The sequence below is a fragment of the Papilio machaon genome, chromosome 10 (genome assembly GCF_912999745.1).
Source record: "Papilio machaon chromosome 10, ilPapMach1.1, whole genome shotgun sequence".
In the NCBI taxonomy this organism is placed as follows: Eukaryota; Metazoa; Arthropoda; class Insecta; order Lepidoptera; family Papilionidae; genus Papilio; species Papilio machaon.
Window position 1 is genome coordinate 4,232,415 of NC_059995.1, and position 26,795 is coordinate 4,259,209.

Sequence of the window (26,795 nt, forward strand, 5' to 3'; positions counted from 1 at the left end):
TACTATATTAGTCAACATTTTCTACATAATATATTAAGAATTATTTTTTTAAGAAAGAATCATTACGCAATACTAATTGGAAAGATCAAAAGAAAAATTATAGATTATATTTCGCCTTTAAACTTAACGAAGAGCAATAATCTTCGTTGTCACAGCTTAACTGAAATACAAAGGATAAATGAACAATGGGGTACAATTAAAAATTCCTTAGAAATGATTTTAACGAACATAAAATTCGTCAAAAAATGATTGCGAAACAAATGTCCAATATAATACTGGTTAAAAATATATATTTTTTTGTTTTGTTCCCCTAATTGATGATGTAAATAAAAAGATTCTTTCGTAATTATTTTACTTTTAGTACCATCTAAAGTGTACACCATCAAAGTGAATAGATCGCGGCATTTGTCACTCTTAATCCTTGTTTTATTGCCTAACATAGGATTTAAGAGCTGCTAAAACACAATGTTTGCAGACGCGCAAAACGTGAAATGTGCCAAACTAAACTAACCATAATAGTGTTATTTTCTCAAAAAAAAAAAAATGCATTTGTATAAATTATGTTGATATGCATAAGTAAGCATTATTAAACTTGTAAGTAAATTTAAATTAAAGTAATAAGAAATTTTAGAAAGAGTTAAAATAACGATGCTCGAGAACTATCTTATTTGTCCCACTTGAGTGAGACGTGAAAAGCAGACCGCCTACGGCGCGCTCTAGTCACCTACATTTCAAAAACCCTCAGTAAAAAAGTTTTAGATTAAAAAAGTCTGGCATAGTAATGGTGTTTCAGAATACGACCTTAATGAGTGTGAAACAAAATAATGTCTGTTGCCCATAAAGTTTTCGGAACGTAATTTACATAGACACTAGCGTGAATCATACATAAGGCTCGCTTTTTCAGCAACTTGAGTTTGATATCCTGGGCAATAAATTCTGTTTTTTAAAAATGAACTCAAAAAATAAAACTAAAATTGAAACACTCAAAAAAATGAAACTATAAAAATGATAATTGGTTTAGGTCGCGGGAATCTGGTTGGGATTCAAATTAATGGTTAAGCAAACTTTTTAATTTAGTACATTTTAGTGGCTTCGTATAACCAAATAACTACAAGTAAATAAAGTTTGAGAGTTCACTTGTACTTGAAAATCGGAAATTACAGCAGTACAGCATTAGCTTAAAACGTAAAGCAGAGACATTTTATTCAGAAACATCAATTATATCATATATAATTCCTTGTGGCTTTACAAAGACGCTTCCTTATGTTTATGAACAAACTGTAATATGAATTCGTCTGCGTGGAATAAAAAAATGGCCTCAGTTACTCCCGCATCCATAAGCTACCTAACAGTAAAAGTACCATCAAAATTAGTCTAGTCGTTTCGGTGATTACCCGGAACATACTCGGACTTGCAGACAGACAGTTAGAAATTAGTTTTTCGTTATAATTAACGCAAATACATCATGTGCATGAATATATTATTTCTACATTATATACAGACTACATTATATACATTATAATAGACTCGATTAATTACCAGGAAGTATTTATTAATCGAGAGGTACTTAATAGTACATGCGAGGTGAACGTGCATGAGCGATCGTGACTGTCGGCTGCATTTATAATTACTCCTGGGTATAATGCACTGCGCTTATTTGACCAAAACAAAAGATAATCTACTAACTATACAATAGCAACACAATGTGAGATAACTTGTCCAGATTTGTCAATTTATTAATTTATTTGGTTGTATAGATACGCTAATACGGCGGATACTGATACATAGGCTACATAGGCGACTCCATCCGTGCGGAATTAAAATAAACTTAATTAGCCTATGTGTTCTTCCAGGCTATGTCCTACATCTACATATGCCAAATTTCAGTGGATCTATGCAGTCGTTCTGGAGATACCTTGTAACAAACATCCATCCATCCATTAAAACTTTCGCATTTATAATATTAGTAAGATTAGCATATTTTAAATGCAGCGTAGTTTGTAATGCAACTTTTATGTATATATTTTAAATCCATTATCAGTTAAAAACAGGCGAGTTGTTCGTCCGGACGGAGGAATAATTCTCATTTACATTTGCCGTCGGATTAACAACGGGAGCACTGAAGATATTCAAGAACGGTAATGTTTTCACAATGCATATCTCAGCGGATTTGATAGAATGGAATTAATCTCTTACAAAAAATCTACACGGGTAAAAGATAAGGCTCGTATATAACTTACACTGTATGTATTATGTATTATTTTATTGTATAAAACGTTTAATATTTAACTGTGACTGTTCTATACTAAAATTGTAGTGTTCTATATTTGCTTTCCAATTCTTGTTAACCGAAGGTAACCGGCCTTATGGGTTAGATGTGTGTAATAATCCAATAGTAAACATAGGTTATACATCACCCCAGAGAGTGTTACAATGCTCTAATGCCGATATAAATAGATGCAATTAACGACTTACATTATAACAAACAAATACACTGTTATTTACGTTAATAATATAACAGAACAATTATTGACTAAATATCATGTATCCTTATTATACTCGTAAAAGCAAAAAGGTAAATACATATAGAAATCTGGACTTCTAGAACGCTAAAAGAATCGTAATAGTCTTACAATTAAAATCGAATACTTTGTCAAAATTGATTCTGACTAGTTATTTAAAAAAAAACTAAAAAAATGGGACCCATCTGCAAGCACTTCCTTTTGATTAAAATAATTTTATCAGATGAGATTCGCAGTAACACACATAAAAAATACAGTCGAATTGATAACCTCCTTCTTTTTGAAGTCGGCTTAAAACAAAAGAAATGCGTTGTTAGAGATTTACTTGGGAGTTACAAAATTCAAACTTAAGAAAATTGTACAAACACCGATATGATGAGAAAATGATTTGGTAGTATAAAATACCGTAAGTTTTAACATTAAACATTAAAATGTAGTACTTCTTGTATCAAAAGTTACGTTGTACTCGAGCGCTATGGGATCATTTATTCTGCCAAGCAATATACTTAGGCCGCTTAACACCTGAGCCTTCTAAATGCGATTTACATTAGATGGTTTGATGAAGCCATTAGAGAGTTTGAGTAGGCACGATTTCTGCAAAAATAACAAGCACAATTTTGATTAACATGGCTTGTAAATCTTTATTACCTACTAGCTCCCACTCGCGACTCTCTGCGCGCAGAAATATCCATTCTCTGTTTTTTGATAATACTAAAACCATATAAACACGTGCCTAGTTTTGGACAACCCGAGGCACATACTTTGACCGCCAGTTTGAGCGACTAGGATGTATTGTTTTTGGTAACTTCATCACTCTTTCTCGATCATTCTAGTACGCGCATTTTGACTTCGCTTATAAGCCGCTGGATGTTTCTAATTACTTTAGTCTTTATCGTACCAGAAGAGGATACAACTAATTGATGTTTTATTAGGTACTAGCTGTCACCCGCGACTCCATCCGCGCGGAATAAAAAAATACATAATAAGTAGCCTATGTGTTCTTCCAGACTATGTTTTACATCTGTACCAAATTTCATCTGGATCCGTTGAACCGTTCCCGTGATACCTTCAAACAAATATCCATCCATCCATCTATCTAAACATTCATATTTATAATATTAGTAAGATATATAAATTATGCTTAAATTGCAAATTAAACAATTTTATCTGTAGGTATGTGAATTAAGCTTAATATTATAACGCAAGCCAAAAACGATTATTTAATAGCTTGTGTTATCACAAGCGCAAGCCGTTAAAGCCGCTCCTGTAATATACCTATAATACTCTGGCAGGAAATTTTCCGCTTTATTGAAATCCAAACACTACTACGAATTTCACAGTTGTTAAATAATAAAGTATTGTAAGGGAACCTATTTAACTTATAACTATCGTATAAATAATCATGACTTACTAATACAATAAATTGTATTGGCAAAAAAGTGTACACTTTATAATAAAATTTTCTAAAATCATTTTACCTTTTGTTCTCATCTCTGATTTTCTGAATTTGATAATGATTTGTGAAACACTATATAATATAAAACCTATGATATGGTAAATTGTATCGATAATTTGATTAAGAGAACTTAAACGGAAATCTAAGAGCTTTTACGTGTTCGGCGCATATCGAAGTCAATTGTAGAAATAGCTAAAATAAGCCAGTTTTTGAGTTAAAATATCTTAATACGGTTTCTTACCAAAGCATAATTTAGCAAATAAAAATACAATGAGGACATTTTTTTTATTAAAATTATATATGTACCAATAAATTAAGATAAGTTTTTCGACTTATTTAACTGGATTACAAAACCCTACAATATGGCATATAACAACATAACACAGATATATTATTACTTCGTTATCGTCAGGAATACGGTCGAATGTAACGGATAAAATAAAACTTTGGGCGATACCTTCATCACGGGCAATGCCAATCCTAACCGACACGTCGACGCGCAACCCTATTAAGGCAAAGGGCAAAAGTTATTCAATGAGCTGTTTGATGGACGCACCTAAATATTTATCCGGAGTCAGTTATACTAGTACACCGTGAATACGAGAATATACTTTCTATTATATTGCTAATCGATATATTTCTTATAAATATAGCAAACATGCTGACAAGTGCTAGATTATTTACAAATATATTTTTGTCTATGTCTGCACTGGGCTATGTCTGTCTATTTCATTATAACTTTAGCCTTACTTTTAAAAGTCACCATAAACAGTAAAAAATTAAATTTAAGTAACATTAAAAATGTAGAGAGTAAAAACTTCGAAATAAAACATTTGGCTACTCCGCATTTAAATAAATAAGGTAAGGGTTTTATGAGCAACGCAGCGAAACTTAAGTTACTTTAACTTAAAATTCATAATTTTACCCTAATAAACTTGGATATGAACAATTAAGAGTATATAGTGTAAAACACTCGCCTATTTTATTTCAGCCTTGGACTTTTAAGCAAGCCCTTTAAAGCTAAACTACGTAGCGTCACCTGAAAAATTAATATTTAAGAATTCGGAAATGAAGTATTTTAAATATGTCTTAAAAACTGAACAACGAAATCAACGTATCAAAATTTTGATTAACAAATAAATTAAACGTTGCTTTTTCGATATTGATTAAACAGCAGACCCAGTACTTTATAAAGTTGTTCTTATAAAAATATATATATTTTTATGTATTTAACCAATTCATTGTAAACTTCTGAAAAATCAATCTCGATTCGATCGATTAAAAATACTTAACAATTAAAATATTAATTTTAAATATCCATGATTTAACATTCGTTTAAGTAACTGAAAATGTAAGCGGAAGGTTTCTTCTGAATTTATAACCGCTCTGGTGGTCGTGTAAGCTCATTACGCGAACGTTTCCAAGCTTATCTCTTAAATACTACATTAGAGGACTCCACCACTGGTTAAACATAATTTAACAAGCTTCAATGATCGCTTAACATTATTTATTTCTTTATAATGTTTTATTTTTTGGTTACTTAAACTTACTACTTTATTTAATTGTTTTAATTTTTTCATTCCTCATTCTTAGAAACAAATCTTTTCTCTTAATTTATTCAGTAAATTTTCTCCATTCTAAATTATCAAAATAGAGATCCATTTTTCGGAAGCTATTGTTATTGTATCGCAATATTCTTTAGTTTTGTATTGAGGCGCTAAGACTGGCGCTACGTTTTCTTTTTAATCAATTTGTGCCCGTTCCGTTGTCACCTCTGGTAGCCATACCGATATTAATCATTGCAAATATTGTGTTGTATGCCATTCATATTCTTTTCCTATTTTATAAGGTTACTAGCTGTCGCACGCGACTCCATGCACGCGGAATTTAAAAAAAAAAAATAAGTAGTCTATGTGTTCTTCCAGACTATGATCTACCTCTTTTTTTTTTATAGTGGGGAAATGCGTTACGCATACCACCGCGCCCTAGAGGGGAAAGGCGCGGTGGTTATGTCGGACTCCCTCCTACAGAAGACTACCGACTAAAACCCCACTGTTTCCCTCAGCTCACCGAGCACCGGGGTGTGGGCACGCTAGAGCATTCAACACACTCCCCAGTGGTGATTGGCTGACGCCTCCGCTGCAATCATCGTGCCTCGTGCGCGCGCGTGAAACCAGCGCTTCCTCATCAACTCAGAGTGACGAGCTTCCCCCTAGCTCGCCACTCGAGTGCTGTCTGTTCGAGCGAACGCTCTCCTCCTCCCCCCTCTGCGGCGGCTCCGGTTGGGGTCCTGACTGGACGCCTCCCTAGCTCGTTCCGCGTCCTCTTTTAGGCGTATGACCTCCTCGCAATATCCATGCACGGCATGCCATGCGTTGTGGGAGTGATCTACCTCTATGTCAACTTTCATCAAGATCTGTTGAGCCGTTCTGGACATACCTTTAAACAAACATCCATCCTTCCATCCAATCATTCGCATTTAATATTAGTAAAATATGAGATATACTCTACTAATAATTAATTACTATTTTTTTGTCAATAAATATCTGTAAATATAAGACTAATCTGTTTAGAATTTTACCCGGATATTCTATTTGTGTCACAGTCAAAGTGAAGCTAAAATATGTGATAAATATACCAACATAACTTCTACTTTAGCAACGCTTTAAAACTTATTTCCTTAATATATTTTACTAAACAAGTCTTTAAAGTTACAATTAAATACAAGTTTAAAGGTTAAATGTGAAGCTACATTTCAGGGCTAGAATGTATGAACAAGCACAGAATGTCTTAATTCCACTTTGCTGGTATTCTGTGCTTCGTGTATTAGAGTCTAGTATATTTATTTGAGCGTCGGTGGCTCACGTGACTTGCAATCTGCAGGTCCTGAGTTCTAATCCCGCCATGTACCCGTGTGTTTTTCAATTTTCGATTTTCATATGTACATTTATTTATCAGACGTTCTTACGGTGAAGGAAAACATCGTGATGCAACCTGCACATGTCTGAGAAGAAATTCAAAGATATGTGTGTAGTCAACCAACCAGCACTGGGACAGCGTGGTTGACTATGGCCTAGTCATTCCTAACTTGGGGAGGCTCCGAGACTCTCGGTGGGGACGTATAGTGAGATAGATGATGATTATATTTATATTATTATATGTACCCTAAATCTGTTAAACTAAATTCTTATTTTATACTAGCATTTATAATATTGTCATAACTTTCGCATTTATAATATTAGTAAGATTGAAGGCGGAGTAAAACTTGCAAAGATGAATTTAAAAATTTATCGCTTTCGTTTCATTATCGATTTTGAAAAAGTTGACAGCGATTATTTTATAATCTATATAGAGTGCTTGTCATTGTTTATCTTGAAATGTCATCAAAAGTGTCAAAAGTGCCAATTGAGTGAAGTACGGTGAAGTTAGAGTGAAGCGAGTGAAATGTCAAATTAGTTTATATTTATAGAAAAATTGATGCTAAATAACCTACGCAGACGCAATCCCAATAAACTGTTGTTATGTTTTATATTATATTCATGACCAATAGTTAATCGATATATTAAAGAATCACGTCACAATGTGTGACAGCGATGATCAAGGGGATCACGGCCGATCTGGCATGGATTTAACTGGGTTCTTGTTTGGAAACATTGATGAAAGCGGTCAACTTGAAGATGAAGGGTTGCTTGACGGAGAGTCCAAGAAAATGCTCTCGTCTCTTAATCGTCTGGGCTTTGGGTCTATGTTATCTGAAGTCCTAGACCAGGATGAACCAAATCCAGAAGATGAAGAAAAAGGTATCTGCACTAATTAGTACTTATATCTCCTACTAAAAATGAATCAATAACAGTTTTTATTTAAAAAAAAAAAAAAAAATAGAGGTCAGAATAAAAAAGAAACAATTGCTTGAAAATGTTTGAATCTGCAATCCATTTTAAGTAAACACAACTTTAAGTTTTTATTACAGGTGTATGAGTAAATTCAAATACAGGTACAGCAGTGTAACAAATGGAGGAAATAAAGGAAGTAATTTTAAATCTGGGTTAAGACACAGTCAAACTTAGATAAGAGAGAAGTGTAAAAGTTAGGAACCTCTGTGATAGTCATTGGCCAGGTCCAATGGACAGCCTCTTTAAGTGAGAAAAATGTTGTGGTCCCTTGGGCTCTCGCTTATCCCAGTTTGACTATAACTCAATTATATCTTATTCTAAGCCATTGGTGTCAAAATCTTTACTGAGCATTATGTGATCATGAGTCTATTAAATTTATGTTATTTACAGTTTTATGTTATTAAGAACAATTGGATATACTAAATGAAAATTTATCAAGTTCATTTATGTCTACAGATTATTCAGAGAAAAGTCCATCGGCAGTGGACTTTTTTGATATTGAAGATGTTGCTGAAGAGGTAAAAGTTGAAGTAAGTGATTTTTTCTTTTTATATACTTTAATATCAAATTATTTAGTATGCACATTTTTATGGTACTATTCAAGCTTTATGGTGGCACAAATGCTAAAGAATGCACACAACACAATTTAATGTATCTGTAGAAGTATATGGATGCTGGGGCAGGAGTAGGAGTAGGAGTAATTTGAATTCGTCATCAGCTCACTATTTAAATTATTATGTTAAATTATTGTTTTGATACATTTTTTTGTTGGTCAACCTAATTATGGACTGTTCACAAAATACAGTTTTTTTACTCTTTAAGTATTTTACTACACCTGTAGTGTAGTGATGTGGAATTTGCGGATGTTTTTTGTCCTTATGTAACAATTTAGGGTTTAATTTTAACAATACATTAATGAATTATATATTGCATTTTGATTTATAACTGTTTAATGGGATTACTAACAAATATAATATTGATCTGTTGTGTCCTAAATAGTTGAAATTGTGATGTTGAAACTGTATGTTAATAGAGGTAACAAGTATTTACACAGAAATATGTATGTTAAATATCATTATGTAGTTATTTAAATATGTAATAGGTGTGGTTAAGGGAAATAATGTTTTTTATTTGTCTAGTTTGGTAAACTTTTGTAGCACATATGTGTATTTGTTGTTGCACTTGTAATAATATGTTGTATTAACACTAATAGGAATTAGATGATAGCACTAATCAAGATGCACAAGACACAAGTATAGAGGAAAGTAAGGGAAATGAAATCCGAGAATCACCGAGCAAAGAAACAATAAGCGATTGTCCACAGAATGAAGGAAATGATAGGAATGAAGATTGGAGTCAATCAGATTATGTGAAAAAGGAAGATCAGAGAAATAATGATGAGGGTTATGAAGGTGATATGGAAGGAGACGGAGGACTTATGCCACCACCTTCAACTGTTCCGTTAGTGTTTAAAATAATTTAATTTGATTAATAATATTATCATTTAAATTAATTATAGTAATAATACCTATGTGTTATTTCAGTAAGCAGAAATCTGATAAACCAAAGAAATTGGAAACTCCCCTTGCCGCTATGCTTCCTTCTAAGTATGCAAATGTGGATGTCACAGAACTCTTCCCGGATTTTCGACCTGACAAAGTGAGTAAATTATTAGTTTTAATAGCTCTGTGTAACAATACTGTCATTCTTGAGCTCTATTTATATAATAAATTCTATGTTTTATGTTTGATTCGACTTAGAAATGCTTACTTATTTTTTTTACGTAGGTCTTATTGTTTTCGCGATTATTTGGTCCTGGTAAATTGTCGAGTCTGCCACAAATATGGCGTGGGGTGAAGAAGAGAAGAAGACGGAAGCGCAGTGGCAGCACCGGCAGTGACACCGCACCACAAATGCCCGAGTATCAGGAGCCGCAGTATGCAAGTGATGATGAAGATAAATTTCTAAAGTAAGATTTTGGTACATTATATAATTAATATTTTTTAACTTCATCTCATCATCAACACATTTAGGAAATTATTTAAATATTCTATAATAGTTTTGGTAACCATCCTGATTAAGTTAAGCTTAAGCTAGGATCTATGATAGTTCTAAACAAATCAAATGTTAGAATTTGATCTCTTGACCGTTACTAGACTATTGGCAATCCTGCGCATTGCATTGTGATCTTATGGCCTAATCAAATTTGTAAAGTATGCAGTTATTAGATTTAAATGTTTGCCTGCAGTGAAGAAGTATAGCCAACCCAGTTCCTTTTAAATTGTTATTGAATTCAGTAGATTAATGCAGTACTTTTTAGGCCCATGGAAGAGAACCAGCAAACAAATTCGGAAAATAATTCACAAAATTCTGGCGACAAGTCACAGCGGCCTACACCAGCGCATTGGCGTTTTGGACCTGCGCAGATGTGGTACGATATGCTGAATGTACCTGAGACAGGAGACGGCTTTGACTACGGATTTAAGTCGAAGGTAATATAATAAAAATTGATGATAAATTAGTTAATTGCATGTTCGTATTTTTTTTTAATTTGCGTACAAACATAAAACTGACATTTGTTTCAGGCGCCATCTACCGATGCAGAAGAAAAATCGAAAGAGGTTGAGGATACATTACTTGAAAGTAACGAAACAGATGATAGTCCAGACAGTGGATTCCCTGATGATGCTTTCCTTATGGTGTCTCAGCTGCAATGGGAAGATGATGTCATATGGGACGGGAGTGAAATTAAACATAAGGTTTGTGTTTTAAATATTTTTATTGAGCCTAATAAACTACCCTATCATTATTCTTCGTATTTAACAGTGGTAGAGGCCAGCAACAACAACATAGGTTGCACGAATTGGTCGGCTCGCCCGGTGAAATACCATAACCACATAGAAGACAGGCGTGAAGTGAAAGAGATTCCGCGTACAGTCTGATGAGTGTGGTGCCAGAGGCCTAATTTTATCCCTCTTCTCCTTCACACCCTTTTCTTATTAGGAAAGGATGGGAAGGGAAAGAGCATTTGGTGAAAAAGGGGACGCATAGGTAGGGGAAATATTCTCTTTTTGTGCGTCCCCTTCACCCTTGATTAAAAGTAGGCAACACATCTGCATTTGCGGATTTCTATGGGCAACGATCGCCTCGCTATTTCGGGGAATCCAGGTGACCGTTTGCCACCGTTTGATTTAAAAAAAAAATATTGGTAATTATTCTTAGGTTTTATATATTTAAAATGACCTCTTATTACAATAATAATTATGTTTAGAATTGTTTAGAATGGTCACAATGGAATCGAAATACATTTAAAAATACTTGATAAATATCTAAAAAGTAGATCTTAATGTAGTATATTTTGCAGGTATTAGCGCGTCTGAACAGTAAGAGCAATGCTGCAGGCTGGGTACCTACCTCAGTGAGCAGGACAGCTCAGCAGTTCTCACACCCTCGCCCGCAGCCCACCACACCTCTGCAGACTAAACCCGCCACGTAAGTATTTTTTTAACTTAAACTAGTCTGACAAGGAAAATAAAAAACCTGTCACGAGGACAACCACAAAACCTCTTACGTCAATATTATACACTTATTTTATTTTAGAAATTAAATCCAGTGCTTCAGAGTTATTCTCGAATAAATACAGTTTGGAATAGTTTTATCTGTGCCTATATTTTTTGCATTATATCAAACTAAAAAAAAAAATTACAAAAATTACACCGAAACTGTAATTATCCACTTTGACAACTCGACGACAATGCCATCGCAAAGAAATAACTTTTTTTCATATATTAGCGCGGCTACATCAGCACCCAATGGCCAAGCTGGTGCTGCCGCAGGAGACGGGGAAGACAACACCTGGTACAGTATATTCCCCGTTGAGAACGAGGAGTTGGTGTATGGAACCTGGGAGGATGAAGTTATATGGGATGCTGAGAATATGCCCGCTATACCCAAGCCCAAAATCCTGACGCTGGACCCCAATGATGAAAATATCATCCTGGGCATTCCTGATGATGTTGACCCCTCTAAGATAACAAGAGGTAGGTTAATTTACTAATTTTCTTTTCATATCATAAATCTTTGAAATAATATTAAGCATGAACTCCATTGCCATTTTGTGAAACTTTAGTAAGTTTACAAAGTTTTTCTTTTTTCAATTTAGGTTTACTATTTTACCCATATTAGTATGTGCAATAATTTATTGGGCGGTTTAGTTTTTTAGTTTTATAATAATGACATTTTTGATATTTTAATAGAACGAGGACCCGCACCGAAGGTTAAAATACCACATCCTCACGTAAAGAAGTCAAAGATCCTGTTAGGCAAGGCTGGTGTTATCAACGTGCTGCAAGAGGATGCCCCACCTCCGCCACCCAAGTCTCCTGATAGAGATCCATTCAATATTTCTAATGACGTGTAAGTTATTTTACTGAGACATCTAGTGGTGGAACACCACATTAATATCACGAGTTTGATTGACTAAAATTTGTAACCTTGGACTGTTTCAGATATAGAACATTTTTTTTTTCGAACAGTAAGATATCTCTATTTCCAGTTACTACCAACCGAAGTCTCAGAACCCTCGACTAAAAGTGGGAGGCGGACAGTTGATCCAGCACAGCACGCCAGTAGTGGAGCTGCGCGCGCCGTTCATACAGACGCATATGGGACCGGCTCGTCTGCGCGCCTTCCACCGCCCCGCAATGCGCAAACTGTCGTACGGTCCACTCGCGACCGGCGGACCGCATCCAGTGCAACCGCTGCTTAAACATATTAAAAAGAAGGCTAAGGTAATAAATATACTAGCAATAATTTGACATCCACTTGGAAAATGATCTATACCAGAAAGAAAGTCCAATAGTCCTTCTGCTATTCCTCTGGTATTCCATATGTCCATGGGTTCATTTTATATATGTCTGTATTTTATTTAGGTCTTTTCCTTGACATCCAGTATATTGGATTCATGTAGCAGATAAATGTTAATTTAGATTTTTTTTAAGTTATCTGAATGTACAATTCCTATACCATACAATAGCAACGTGAAGCTGAGAGGCTTGCTTCTGGTGGTGGGGACGTGTTCTTTATGCGCACGCCGGAAGACCTGAGCGGTAAGGACGGTGAGCTGGTGCTGGTGGAGTTCTGCGAGGAGCACCCGCCTCTCATCTCCCAAGTCGGCATGTGCTCCAAGATAAAGAATTACTACAAGAGAACTGCTATCAAGGTAAATTATTTTAATACATATTTTTTTGACAATATTAAATTCTTTTTATACATTCATCGGTACAAAGTAACTATAATTTCAGGACACTGGGCCGAAATCATTTAAATACGGTGAGGTTGCGTACGCGCACACTTCTCCGTTCTTAGGAATCCTAGCGCCGGGAGCGACGCAACCCGTTGTAGAGAACAATATGTACCGGGCGCCTATATATGAACATACTCTACCGCAGACTGACTTCCTGGTTATAAGGACCAGGTAACATTTCTCTCTCTTTCTCTATTCAAGTCCCTTTCTATCTCTCTCTCTCGCTGTTATTAATTGTTAGGAAATCTCCGACTCTTCTATATTAAATATAAAAATCTATATAGTACAAACAGAATCCAATATACGGTTTAAGGACCGAATTAACAAAATAAAAAATTAAATAAAATTATAATACTAATCTATGGTCTAGTTTTATAGTTCAAAATGATTTTTGTTTTGATATTTCTAGACAAGGGTACTATATCCGTGAGATTGATGCTTTATTTGTTGCGGGTCAAGAGTGTCCTTTGTATGAAGTGCCGGGACCGAATTCCAAGAGAGCTAATAACTTCGTTCGTGATTTTCTACAGGTAATGTATTATATATAATCATAGCTGGGCATTAACTCGTTAATCCGTTAATCGTTAATTAACGAAGTTAACATTTTGCTTAACGGATTAACTTTTAAGTTAACTTCAAAAAGTGTTAACGCTTTTGTTAACTTCCGTTAAACTCAACTTCCGTTAATAAAAGTCCGTTAATCGTTAAATTAGAAACTTGGAGACGTGCTGTCATTTTGTTTAAATTACGCGCCACGCCACGCTCGCAAGTTCAGCTATGTTGGGCGACTGTCCGCGACCCGAATGGTGAACGAACGAGTTGATAATTGATATATGTGAAGTTCGCGTGCAACTATGATGCATCAGAGCGTCCGGGAAAAACGTGACCAACAGGACAAAATCAAAAGAAGGTTCGAAATAGTATATTTCATAACGAGTCTATAAAAGCACGAGTATGTAATAGCCCACATTCCGAACGCTCTTCGTCCCTGCAATACGCCACTTTTAGAGCAACTGTATTAAAAACACTTTTTTACTCGTGATGAATTAGGTTAGTTTCAATTTATTTCATCTCATTAAATTTCATTTTCATTTCATACCAATAAAAAAAATCTACCAAAGACTTCGCTGTTTGGGCATAGTTCCCTTTGCCTACCTACCTTTGGTGAAGAAAACAAAAAAAATCTCAGTTTGTATTCTTTAACGGTTGGCGCCATTTTCCAAACATTTTAGTTAGTTGAGTTTATTGGAACGAAATTCCTTATCGCGCGTTGTGAAAGGGGGGCTAGACGGAAAAAAATCTTACGAAAAGTTGTCACGACACTTTTTGCTATAGTAACCATGGCAACGACGTGACAATATATAACAAAAATTCGTAGAAATAAAATGAACTTCTTGTGAAGACTTAAGTATTTTACTCATAGAATAAACATTGGTTCCTTCACTAATTAATCGAAAGAAACTTCGTTCCATCAGGGTGTCCCTTGACACCTCGCAAGTTTTTTGTGTTTTTATTATTATATTAAATTGCTTCATTTTTTCGGAACTGTATTAAAAATAGTTGTTTAGTACTTAGGCGGAACTGTCATTACAACTTGTGCCTACTGTCAACCCTCACCTTCGGCTGCGAATCGAGTGGGTAGACATTTGTCGGAATTCTTTGCAATGACAGGCTTTCCGCACTCGTAATGAAATATACTACTTGCATTGCATTGCATTCATACTTGTCTCTTATACTAATGTTTTATAGAATTAAGATTAATTTTTATATTAATAAAAATTAATTTTAATAATTAAAATAATCAAATAAATATTATAAATAAGTGTCGCCACCATAAGTGTGAAAGTAGTATGTATAATTTTGGTATGGTTAACTGTTAACGATTAACTTTAACTTGCGTTAAATTTGCGAGAATTTAACGCTTTAACGATTAACGAAGTTAAATTTTTAATTAACGAATTAACAATTAACGAAGTTAACTTTTCGATTAACTGTGCCCACCTGTGTATATAATCTATTTTACCTTTGTAAAAATAGTAAAAAAGATTGTTAATAATGGCTTTCGTTTATTGAAACGCTTAACTAAAATCATTGAATAAATGTCTAATTCTAGAATTTTTTGTTGAATATTGTGATTTTTTTTTTTTAGGTTTACATATATAGATTGTTCTGGAAATCCCGTGACAATCCGCGTCGAATAAAGATGGACGATATAAAACGTGCATTTCCTTCACATTCAGAAAGTTCTATACGTAAACGTCTCAAGTTGTGTGCAGACTTTAAGAGAACTGGATTGGATTCTAATTGGTATGTTATTTCATTTAATTTACAATAAATATTTATATCAAACTATGAAAATACAGACCTGAATAAGAGAGAAACATCAATAAGGCTCTTGCTAATCCATGTTCGACTATATAATGATAAACACTATCGCTTAGTAAAACCTTCAGGTTTGGCGATGACATACTGTTTTTGTATTTATTCTACAAACTAGCTGTCGCAAGCGACAACGTCCGTGCGGAATTGAAATAAATAAATAAAAGTAGCCTATGTGTTCTTCCAGCCAACGTTCTACATCTGTGCTAAATTTCATCAAGATCCGTTGTGCCATTCCGGAGATACCTTTAAACAAACATCCATCCATCCATCCACATCTAAAAGTTCGCATTTATAATAGTAAGATTAATTGAAGTTTTTTTTAGAATAAAATGATTAACATTTATTGAGTAGCTTTTAGACTTAAAAAAATCTAAAATATCTAGCAAATATTATATGCATTTTTATAATTTTTATTAGGTGGGTAATAAAACCAGATTTCCGTCTACCATCCGAAGAGGAGATCCGTGCGATGGTTTCACCAGAGCAATGCTGTGCGTACTTCAGCATGGCCGCCGCGGAGCAGAGGCTGAAGGACGCTGGATATGGAGAGAAGTTCATCTTCACACCTATGGAGGATGATGACGAGGAGATGCAGTTGAAGATGGACGATGAGGTATTTATTGAAGACATGATCATCCTGCGTGTTTTCTGAGATTTGAATATAACTCCTTGAAAGATAACTTTAAATTTAACATGAAGTATACTTAAAAGTTACTTATTTCCAGGTGAAAGTAGCACCGTGGAACACAACTCGTGCGTACATACAAGCTATGCGTGGGAAATGTCTGCTCCAGCTGACAGGTCCTGCTGACCCGACCGGTTGTGGTGAAGGTTTCTCCTACGTTCGTATGCCCAACAAGCCCACGCAGCAGCCCAATGATGAACAGCAGCCCAAGAGAACCGTGACTGGTACTGATGCTGATCTTAGGAGGCTCAGTTTGAATAATGCTAAGGCGTTATTAAGAAAGTTTGGTGTACCTGAGGAAGAGGTATGTTAATTTATGATATATTAAGATAAGGATGTAAAAAAATATCTGTTAATTATATATCTAAAGCGTCGATGGCTCAGGGGTGGAGCACTTGACTTACAATCTGCAGGCCCTGGGTTCGAATAGTCACCCCTAACTTAGATGTTGACTTTGATGTTTTCAAGTTAAAACTTTTTAACATACATCAGCAGTTCTGATAATTATATTCCAATAAAACACAAATTATGTTTTTTCTAGATCAAAAAATTATCTAGATGGGAAGTTATTGATGTCGTTAGAACATTGTCAACGGAAAAAGCGAAAGCCGGTGAGGAAGGTATGACTAAATTCTCAAGAGGAAATCGTTTTTCAATTGCTGAACATCAAGAAAGGTAAATTATTATTATTAAAGTCAATATGATAATATAAAAAAAATATTTTTAGTAATTTTTTATTATTGTTTAAATATAAACAATAACAATGGCGTCGTTCATGGCATGACGTCACGCTTTCTAATAAGCGTTTCGATTTAAATTTTTAAAAATATCAATAACTAGTTGTCGCCCGCGACTCCGTCCGCACGGAATTAAAAAAAAAACTTGTAATTAGCTTATGACTTCTTCTTCTTCTTCTTCCGGACTATGTTCTACATCTGTGCCAAATTTTACCAAGATCCGTTGAATCGTTCCGGAGATATCTACAAACGTACATCCATCCATCCATTTTGTAAAACAATCATTTGAAATTCAATTTCATCCGTACACACTTTGTACATAAGTCAATTGGCATGTAACATAAATTCTGTATTCAATGTCTGATTTCGTAGTAACTCTAAATTGTATGAGATAAAGCTTCAAAAAAGCTCGGTTGTAATATAGTCATGTCTTTTATACTCTAAATAATACTTAGAGAAAAATTTTTGTAGGTATAAAGAAGAATGTCAGCGTATATTTGAGCTGCAGAACCGAGTGTTGACAAGCACTGAGGTACTCAGTACGGACGAGGCGGAGAGCTCCGTCAGCGAGGAGTCGGATCTTGAGGAGATGGGCAAGAACCTGGAGAATATGCTCGCAAATAAGAAGACTACGGAACAGGTAATAAGAACATATATCATCCTATTGATGTATTTATTTTTGCCTATATGTGTCTTTGTTCGTTAAATAATCTAAACATGGTATATAGAAAAGTAACACCTTTTTCAAAAGGAATCTTGAAGATACTCAGTAAATTCAAATTTTTAATTTCAAATGCAGGTTTTAAAGGGTATTAAACACAAATCACGTAATTTAGTCATTTTTGTCATTTTTTAATATAGCTATCATTAGAAAGAGAAGAAGCTGAAAGGGCAGAATTAAGGAAAATGATTCTAGGACAATCTGAAAAGAAACCACAGATCAATCAAAATGACCAACAGCAGACTTCAAATCAAGGTATATACCAAATGAAATGTTAAAAACCAACCAAATTAAATACTGATATTTTCGACTGAAAACAGATCGACAAAATTAATTTTGTTACAGCGCCCTTTGTTATACTTTAAATTCATTAAGTTATTTTTTTTAGATTATTTAGTTTAGTTTTGTGTTTTTCTCCAGGACGTGTACTAAGAATTGTACGTACATTCCGAAACCCTTCGGGTCAGAGATATACTCGTGTAGAACTAGTTCGTAAAGCTGCTGTTATAGAGGCGTATACTAAGATACGGTCTACTAAAGATGAAGCCTTCATACGACAGTTCGCAACAATGGATGAAACTCAGAAAGAGGAAATGAAGAGGGAAAAACGAAGAATTCAGGTTTGGTTTTTTTAATTTTTTATCTGTGCTTAATGTTTTCATGAATTTGGAATAGTTCTCGATTTCTTTTATAGTATGTGTTTTAAATAAAAAATAAAAGTGATTTGTTAATCTATTCTAGGAACAATTGAGACGTATTAAAAGGAATCAAGAAAGAGAAAGATTGGCCGGTAATGTGACAGTGCCGGCTCCGTTCCCTGGTAATTTTGATAGTAAGTAATGAGATGAACATTTAATTAAAATTTAATCGCATAAGTTCACAGATAAAATAATATTTGTTTCTTAAATGTGTTCGAATGTTATGACTCTTGTAGTTTCTGTTTTTGTCAATGAAACTGTCTCGAAAATCGAAAAGTGTATTGTTTTCTATAAGGCCTGCCGGTACCTTAAATGACTTGAATCAAATTCATATTTTTTTCCAGACTCTAAAATGTCAACGTCATCATCAATGGACATGAGCTCGTCATCACCAGGGCTGACGTTGCTGGGTCAGATCAAGCAAGAGGCGGACTTGCAGACACCTTCACGACATCGCCGCGCCAAGCTCAAACCAGACTTGAAACTCAAGGTTATTATAGATAGACAGATAAATTAAAATTTGCGCTGAACCCAAAGGGGTAGGAATTACAGATTTCACTCGTTAACTGATTACGATGAAAATTTATGTATTTTTTTGCTTTAAATTCACACTTTAAACTGTTTTTTTATATGTTTCGTTGAATTAATATTTTTTCAAATGACTACCAAACTCAATTCAGCAATTGAGCCTGATAGTCTTTATTTGCATGTGTCTTAACCTATCAAATAAGCTGGTATATCTTTTGGTGACATTTTACAAAAATGTAATATATTGTCAGTTTGTAAAATGACTAAATTCCTAATCTATCGGTAACATGTTTATTGTGTAGTGCGGCGCGTGCGGTCAGGTGGGTCACATGCGCACGAACAAGGCGTGCCCGCTGTACTCGGGCTCGCTGAGCGCGCCGCTCTCACCTGAACACGACGAGCCCCCACCTGACCCTGATGATGATGACCTCGGATATGTCGACGGCACCAAGCTTACACTACCCTCTAAACTTATTAAGGTATTTTTTTAAAGTATTCTTATCATGGATGAAGTTTGTAACAAAGCGGTCGATATCTGGAGCACGAACAAAGTAAAGTTAATCTTAATTTTTTTTTTGTAATAGTTATCGCTAATGAGATATTAAAACACAGTTAAAATGTTGTTATTACTTGGAAATTAGTTTATTAGTATTTTGCAACAACATATAACTCAGAGGGGTAGGCAGAAGCCACGTATTTTCCTTGTCCTTATAGACCTTTGGCACGGTCGTGGCACACTTCTGTCTGTCGGTTCTTCTACAATCCTATATATACACATCGAACAGAGGTGCATGCAACCTCTGTTCCCGGTGCTCTCAATACCTCTCTTTTTCTAGTATTTTACTGGTCTATTATATAGTCTTTAAGTCGCAAAAAAAAACTTTATAATCAAATAAAATGTATTTTATAATTAAGTATAACGTCATCTATACTAATAAAAAATAAAACTGAATAACTAAATTTTTTTTTTTATTGTATATTTCTTGCAGCAATCAGCAGAGGATCTCAAACGTCGTGGTATGAGTCGTAGTGAGATCCGAGCTGCAGGTAGGAACAAGCGGCGCGGCACTATCACTGAGTCCTGCGATTACCTTGTACGTAGACCAGCGGAGAGACGTCGCACAGATCCCCTGGTTACCCTGTCTTCATTGTTGGAAGCTGTGCTCAATCATATGCGACATCTACCCGATGTACAGCCCTTCTTATTCCCTGTCAATCCTAAAGTAAGTTTCATTTAAGACATATAATCTCAAACTTATTTACTAGTTTTTCAGGTGAACTCTTTTCTACTATATTTCTTCATCAATTTGTAGATCCTCAACTTTATTTCTCACTAATGACCAATTAAAGATTATTTACGTAATATTTTTCTAACAGTTGGTTGCGGATTATTATCGCATTGTGTCGCGTCCGATGGATTTACAAACGATAAGGGACAATCTGCGACAGAAACACTATCAGAGCCGAGAAGAGTTCTTGGCGGATGTCAACCAGATTGTTGAGAATTCAACATTATATAATGGTTTAGTATATTCTTACGTAAATGATGACTCTAACCTTCTCTTTTAGAATTAGGACTATATTATTATGTTTAAATATGGTTAAGGTCCTACGAGTAGTCTGACGGTGGCAGCTCAGCGCATGTTGCAGCGTTGCGTTGAGAAATTGGCGGAGAAAGAGGAACAGCTAATGAAACTCGAAAAACAAATCAATCCTTTACTCGATGATAATGATCAGGTCAGTTAGTTATCTATCTATATCTTTTATATATATAAAAGAAAGTCGTGTTAGTTACACTATTTATAACTCAAGAACGGCTGAATCGATTTGACTGAAAATTGGTGGGCAGGTAGCTTAGAGCCAGGAAACGAACATAGGATAATTTTTACCCCGTTTTCTATTTATTATTACGCGCGGACGGAGTCGCGGGTAAAAGCTAGTATCTTATAAATATTTTATGAAAAATTTACCCTAAGTGAATGTTTAGGTAATCATTTAACTACTCTTAGTAGAGAAGTGGTTTGTACAAACAATAGAAAATTTATATATTTTTTAATTTTCCTTCAAAAAAAATTTTTTAGTATTTTCTTGAACAGCTCTTTAGGGCTGATGTATTATATTAAAATACATTAAGGAAGTCTTTAAAAGCAAATAAAACAGTAAATGGTTAGTTATAAATTACGTAAATTTCTACAACTTCAAGTGAGATATCTAAAAATGATTAAAATTTATCTTTTGTATTGATTTTGTACCAGGTGGCGTTGTCATTTATATTAGAGAATTTATTGACAACGAAGCTGAAGGTGATGCCAGAAGCATGGCCGTTCGTGAAGCCTGTCAACAAGAAGCAGGTGAAGGATTACTACAGCGTCATCAAGCGACCCATCGACATGGAGACCATGGGCAAGAAGATACAAGGTGAGGAATTAACCTTATTGGCTTAAGGCTTTAAGTTCCTTTTCCACTATGACTAGCTTCATAGTGGAAAAAGGTTTGGGAAAAGAGTCTTTCTTATTTATGTCTAAGACTTCTTGGATATCTTTTCTAATAAGATTCCTTTAATTTAAAGTTGACTAACAATTTCTGTTATGAATTTTAATTTAGCAGTCCTATTATATATAACTAGTTGTCGCCCGCGATTTCGTCCGCGAAGTAAAGAAAAAGATAATAAGTAGCCTATATATTCTTACAGACTATGTTCTACATCTGTTCCAAATTTCACCAAGATTCGTTAAGTCGTTTTGGAGATACCTTCAAACAAACATCCATCCATCCATCCATCTAAACGTTTGCATTTATAAAATTAGTAAGATTAAACTGCAATCAGTAAAATTTAATTTATTCCAGCTCATAAATATCACAGTCGCGAGGACTTCCTCAAGGACGTGCAGCTGCTGGTCGACAACTGTCGTGCATATAACGGCATCAATTCTCAGTTTACGAGACAAGCTGAGGCTATACTTAAAGTTACGAGAGAATCACTTGAACAGGTAATAAAATGTTCATAACTTTAATAAAAATTGTTTATAATTCGACGCCCCCACCGAATAACCCCGTAATAGGAAAAATCATTTTTTTCAGAAGAAGCAAAAAACCGTATTTCTTTAATCCGTTAACCGTATAACTTCATCAATAATTATTGTACAAGAATCTTTTAGATAACAAAACAAAGCTAATTTTTATAGCTACATTGTATTTAATTTTCATTCATGTATTCCGGGCGTATTCTGTGCTATCAAGGAAAAATTGTAATACCGGAAATAAAAAAAATCTGTTTCAATAATGACTTTTTATCTCCGTAATTAACGTTAAGATAAATATAAAAAAAATTCACAACGTGTAATAGGACCTTTAGATGCCGAATTCGACGGAAATGCAAGAACCCGGTAAGAGTGCATTACAGGATTATTCGATGGGGCGTCGAATTTATACTCGACTAAACTTTTATCAGTATTTTTTCTAAAGGGATTTAGGGACACTCTTCAAAAATGTCTTCAAAACTGTTAGCATCCTTTTTTATTTACTCATATTAATATTTTTAAGCATATTTAAGTCACCATTAAAGACTAATTAAGGCAGTTCATTTAAAAAATTCACTTCCGATTGTTAGAAAATATGTTGAAGCGTTAAGACCAGAATTTGTAAAAAAAATGGTGGTAACTAATTCCAGTTTGGTGATCACGTGAGCCAGTTGGAAGCAAACATAAGCAAGGTGCAACAGAAGATGTTGGAAGAGGCGGAGCAGTCAGATGTAGAGTCGGAGGACACGCAGCTGCAGGGAGACGAGAAGCGAGGACGTGGTAGACCGAGGAAGTACAAGCCTTCTACTTCCACAGCTGATGGTATGAACAAAGTCAACTTCGTCTTTCTATCCAAAGCCAAATATAAGTTCCACAAGAATCTTATGACAGTTGGAAAATATGTGAACTAATAATGTCATCTTGACAGCGTCATATTTTGACCAATGAGAGAGCGGCAGCCGCATAGTGTTGCCATTTTCATAATTCCAAAATTCCATAAAAATATCACGTATAATTTTACGATATGTAGGTTAATTTGTTAATGTGTTTGGATGTATCAATTTAAATAAGTAATTACTTGGAGAAATCGGGTAAGTTGCAAATCATTTAATGGACAATATGGACGACTTTCAGAAGATGTTAGGATATTTTTGCTTACTGGCGACTCCCACAATTTGTAGGAACTTTAAACAGAGGAACGTCAAATTACATATTGGACGGCGTAATGCCCGTTTTAATTTTTTTTTTGAATACGAGAGATTAAGTTAAAGTGATATTGTAAAATAAGAGTAGCTATTGTTATATTATTATACGAGAAAAAGTATTTCAATTAAAATATGTTGTCTGAGTTTTATTGCCGTTATTTATCTATGGTTATAGTCTAGTTTTGAATATATATTGTAACCGGCATTAAAGTTGACACGTCAGGAACAAGAGTATTCTTTGGCGTGACGTGCCAACTCGTACGAATTATATTAAAATCTATTGTTACTTGTCTGTGTCTAAATGATAATATTTGTTTATGTTAGGTGCAACGCCAAGAAAGCGAGGTAGACCGAGGAAGGATATTAATAGTTTGGAAGAAGGTATTTATATATTTATTCAACATCTTGTAAAATTAAAAAAAAAATAAGCTAAAGGAAAAACCATAATTATCCAGACATTTCATAGATCAATCATCCTTGTTTGCATTTATATTTGTATTTAATTTGTTTTAGATCTACAATATTCAGACAGCGGTAGTTCAGAACTGGAGGAGGTGGAGTCAAAGGACGGTGGTTATGTTGAACTATCTGTTAACGCAGGTAAATAACGTAGTTATGTTATTTTTCATATATCTTTAAGGCTCGGATCATCATACGAGATGCTGTGCAGAACATAGTTCTAGGTGTTAAGAGATACGGTAGAAGGACACTGTACAGCAAACAGATGACCTTGAGCTGTCAACATATTTGAAAAGATTTATAAGAAGTGTTAAATAATACTAGACTTTTAGTAAAAATGTTGCTGTAAATTCAGTAATGGTCAAGTCATTTTTCACTGAAAGTAGCTCTTGTTACCATAGATTTCTTCACACTAAAACTTACTGAAACTAGTTTCAATACATATTGCTATCTTTTTCATTATCTTTGACAACATAGAGAGCAAATCTATGGTTATAGTCTGACCACTAACATAAAAACCTCGCTATATAGCTTAGCTTAGCTTAAAATTACGGAACTAATTTCTTTGCACACATTAGAATTTGGTCGCTTCAAGGCCAGGATCCTTATATTCTTGGTTAGACTATACATTATCTAATACTTGTGTTACAACAGATGACAATATGGCGGGCGATGGTTTCGATACGTCTGAATTCTTGAAGATAAAACGCGAAGTGCCAGACGAGCCGCCGCACACAGAGGACTACGTAGATCTTGACCGCAGCAATGATTACACGTTCCCAACTGTTGTTAAGGTAAGAAATAAATGTTTTATACTAAATTTAATAAAAAAAACTTATATCCACTGCCGAAGCAAATGTAGAATCAAGAACGTATATTATTCCCTATATAATATGTTTCATCATCATCATCATCAGCTCACTTTATGTCCCCACCGAGAGGCTCGGAGCCTACCCTAAGTTAGGAATGACTGGGCCATAGTCAACCATATTGGCCCAGTGCGGGTTGACTTCACACATATCATTGAATTTCTTCTCAGATAATATATGCAGGTTGCATGGACGGTTTCCTTCAGCGTAAGAACGTCGGATAAATGTACATATGTTAATCGAAAATTGAAAAACACACTGGTAAATGGCGGGATTCGAACCCAGGACCTGCAGATTGCAAGTCAAGTACTTAACCCCTGAGCCACCGACGCTTATTTCCTGTTTATTTTGCTGAAATGTCATTTGAAGGTCACAATTCAATTAGGTGAAGACCTTGTCAGCAATGTGTTAGTTTTTAGCTCATATCATAAGAAATTAAATATCATTATGGAACATATCAGGAAAATTAAAAGGTCATATTTTTGATTTTTTATATAAAAAAGAAAAGTACAAAAAAATTGTTGGAAATACAGAACTAATAATCCAAATGTATAGTCTTCTTCTATTGACCTAAGTCAAAATTATTAATAATAATTGATCTTAAAAGTAGATAATTTGGCCATGGGGGGTCTGAGGTAACGGTTCTTTTTGGAAAAGGGACCCCCTTGACTTGTCCAAAATAGTTTGGGGATCCCTGGTTTAAATTGATGAATCAAACATACATATATATTTTTAATAAGTCTGTAATTGCAACCTTAGGGCTTTTAGACAGTACTGCCGATTGTTCGTACGATTCCGGATTATGTTTAAATGCGACCTTATAATGGTAAAATTGTTTAGATAGGTCTGTTATAATTTCTCATTTACATTGAATTCGACTTTATATGTTATAATTTTGATCCTGTAAAAGGAGGAGCCAATAGAACCGGACATGAACATGGAGCCCCACATGATGGAGCAGCCAGGACCGCCACCTCTCGAGCCTCCCCATTTCAAGGAGGAGCCGCCTGAAAATTGGCAGGTAAGCATTACTACTGTCTACATATTTTTATATTATTTATACATATGTTCTCATAAAATTACCTTAATTATGCGACTGACTCGGAAAGGAAGTTTTTCGCGCGTATATAACTTCTTATGCAAGTTCTATAGTGACCGCTTGAAGCTAAGACTAAACGCATGTTTCAAGTTAGGCCGATTGATTCAACGAATTTGAACGGTCCAATGGGCAAAAATATTGGAAAAATTGTCATTGAGCCGATGGGCTAATCGGAAAAAAATGCGAAAAATTCTCAAACACCGATTTAAAGTAAGATGTCATTCGATTTGTCTTTTACCCCAGAGTGTCATAGGACAGTCAGTCAGACTGGTTTTATGTTTTTTTATATTATTAACAAATTATGTTACTATAATTATTTTTAAACGTATCCTTAAATATTTTTTCTATAGCCTGAACCTGCTATACAAGATGATCTTCAAGTCACCGACAGCGAAGAAGAAGCGGAGGACGGGTTATGGTTTTAAAATACTCTGTCTTGCTCTAACATTGATAGAAAGACAGGGATAGTAATGTAAATATTTTATAGTGTAATTAACCTTAACTGGGGGTGAGATAGACTCTTTGGGAAGACGTTAAACTCACGATAGTTGTATTTTTTATTGATTTTAGTTATTTTAGTTACCGTTGGTTTCCGAGATCAAAATTTCGGTATAAAATATATCGTCATCCCTGTCATTATCGTTGACATAATAGAGATTTTTGATTTCAGAAACCTACGATTAAAGCAACAAATTATATTGATTTATCATATTTGAGACATCAAATAATAATCGCTGTTTGATTGACTAGAATTGTTATAGATCTATAAGTATAATTTTAGATATTTTTCAATAAAAATTTATTACAAAAAAAAACACTTCTTTCGTTTCATTTTTACGATCAAAACCTAGAAAAGTTTTATTTCCGTTTAGTTGATATAAAAATCGTGGTTCTAAAAGAATGGTTGTCAGATCTTCAGTTACGGATAAAAAAATATTAGGTCCTTACATATGAAATTGGCGTTTTTCGTACTGGCCACTTTAATCACGTATTTCTCCTTTTTGGTAAGGAATTCCAAATTCAAATTTGTACAGCTATAGACTCATGTATTTGTGGTTCGATGACCGTCATTCATTTGTTTTTTTTCTTCTGTTTTTTTCTGTTTGCGTCACTCATTTTACAAAATGGAAAACTTAAAATATCGCATTATTTACGAGTACGAGTTCCGCCGTGGCACTAGTGCTGCGGAAACGACTCGAAGGGTGAATGATGTGTA

The 26,795-nt window shown here is 34.5% G+C and overlaps 1 protein-coding gene across 2 annotated transcripts; it reads left to right on the forward strand.

The window, feature by feature from the left end:
• Positions 1-7,397: 7,397 nt before the first annotated feature.
• LOC106721165 (transcription initiation factor TFIID subunit 1) lies at positions 7,398-26,118 on the forward strand. Of its 2 annotated transcripts, none has more exons than XM_045679591.1 (35): positions 7,398-7,778; positions 8,328-8,401; positions 9,085-9,332; positions 9,416-9,530; positions 9,659-9,840; positions 10,192-10,363; positions 10,457-10,630; positions 11,236-11,363; positions 11,664-11,911; positions 12,128-12,287; positions 12,427-12,661; positions 12,907-13,092; positions 13,175-13,347; positions 13,586-13,706; positions 15,326-15,483; positions 15,976-16,171; positions 16,284-16,547; positions 16,785-16,918; positions 17,452-17,620; positions 17,842-17,956; positions 18,122-18,321; positions 18,443-18,533; positions 18,744-18,889; positions 19,230-19,406; positions 19,917-20,150; positions 20,305-20,449; positions 20,534-20,664; positions 21,183-21,345; positions 21,775-21,917; positions 22,598-22,769; positions 23,477-23,533; positions 23,666-23,752; positions 24,266-24,405; positions 25,391-25,501; positions 25,930-26,118. In XM_045679591.1, exons 1-35 carry the CDS (start codon positions 7,559-7,561, stop codon positions 26,002-26,004), a joined length of 5,544 nt encoding a protein of 1,847 aa, XP_045535547.1. In that variant the 5' UTR covers positions 7,398-7,558; the 3' UTR covers positions 26,005-26,118. The 2 variants fall into 2 exon arrangements, with proteins under 2 accessions (XP_045535547.1, XP_045535548.1); XM_045679592.1 differs by having other exon boundaries at positions 9,196-9,332.
• Positions 26,119-26,795: the final 677 nt, after the last annotated feature.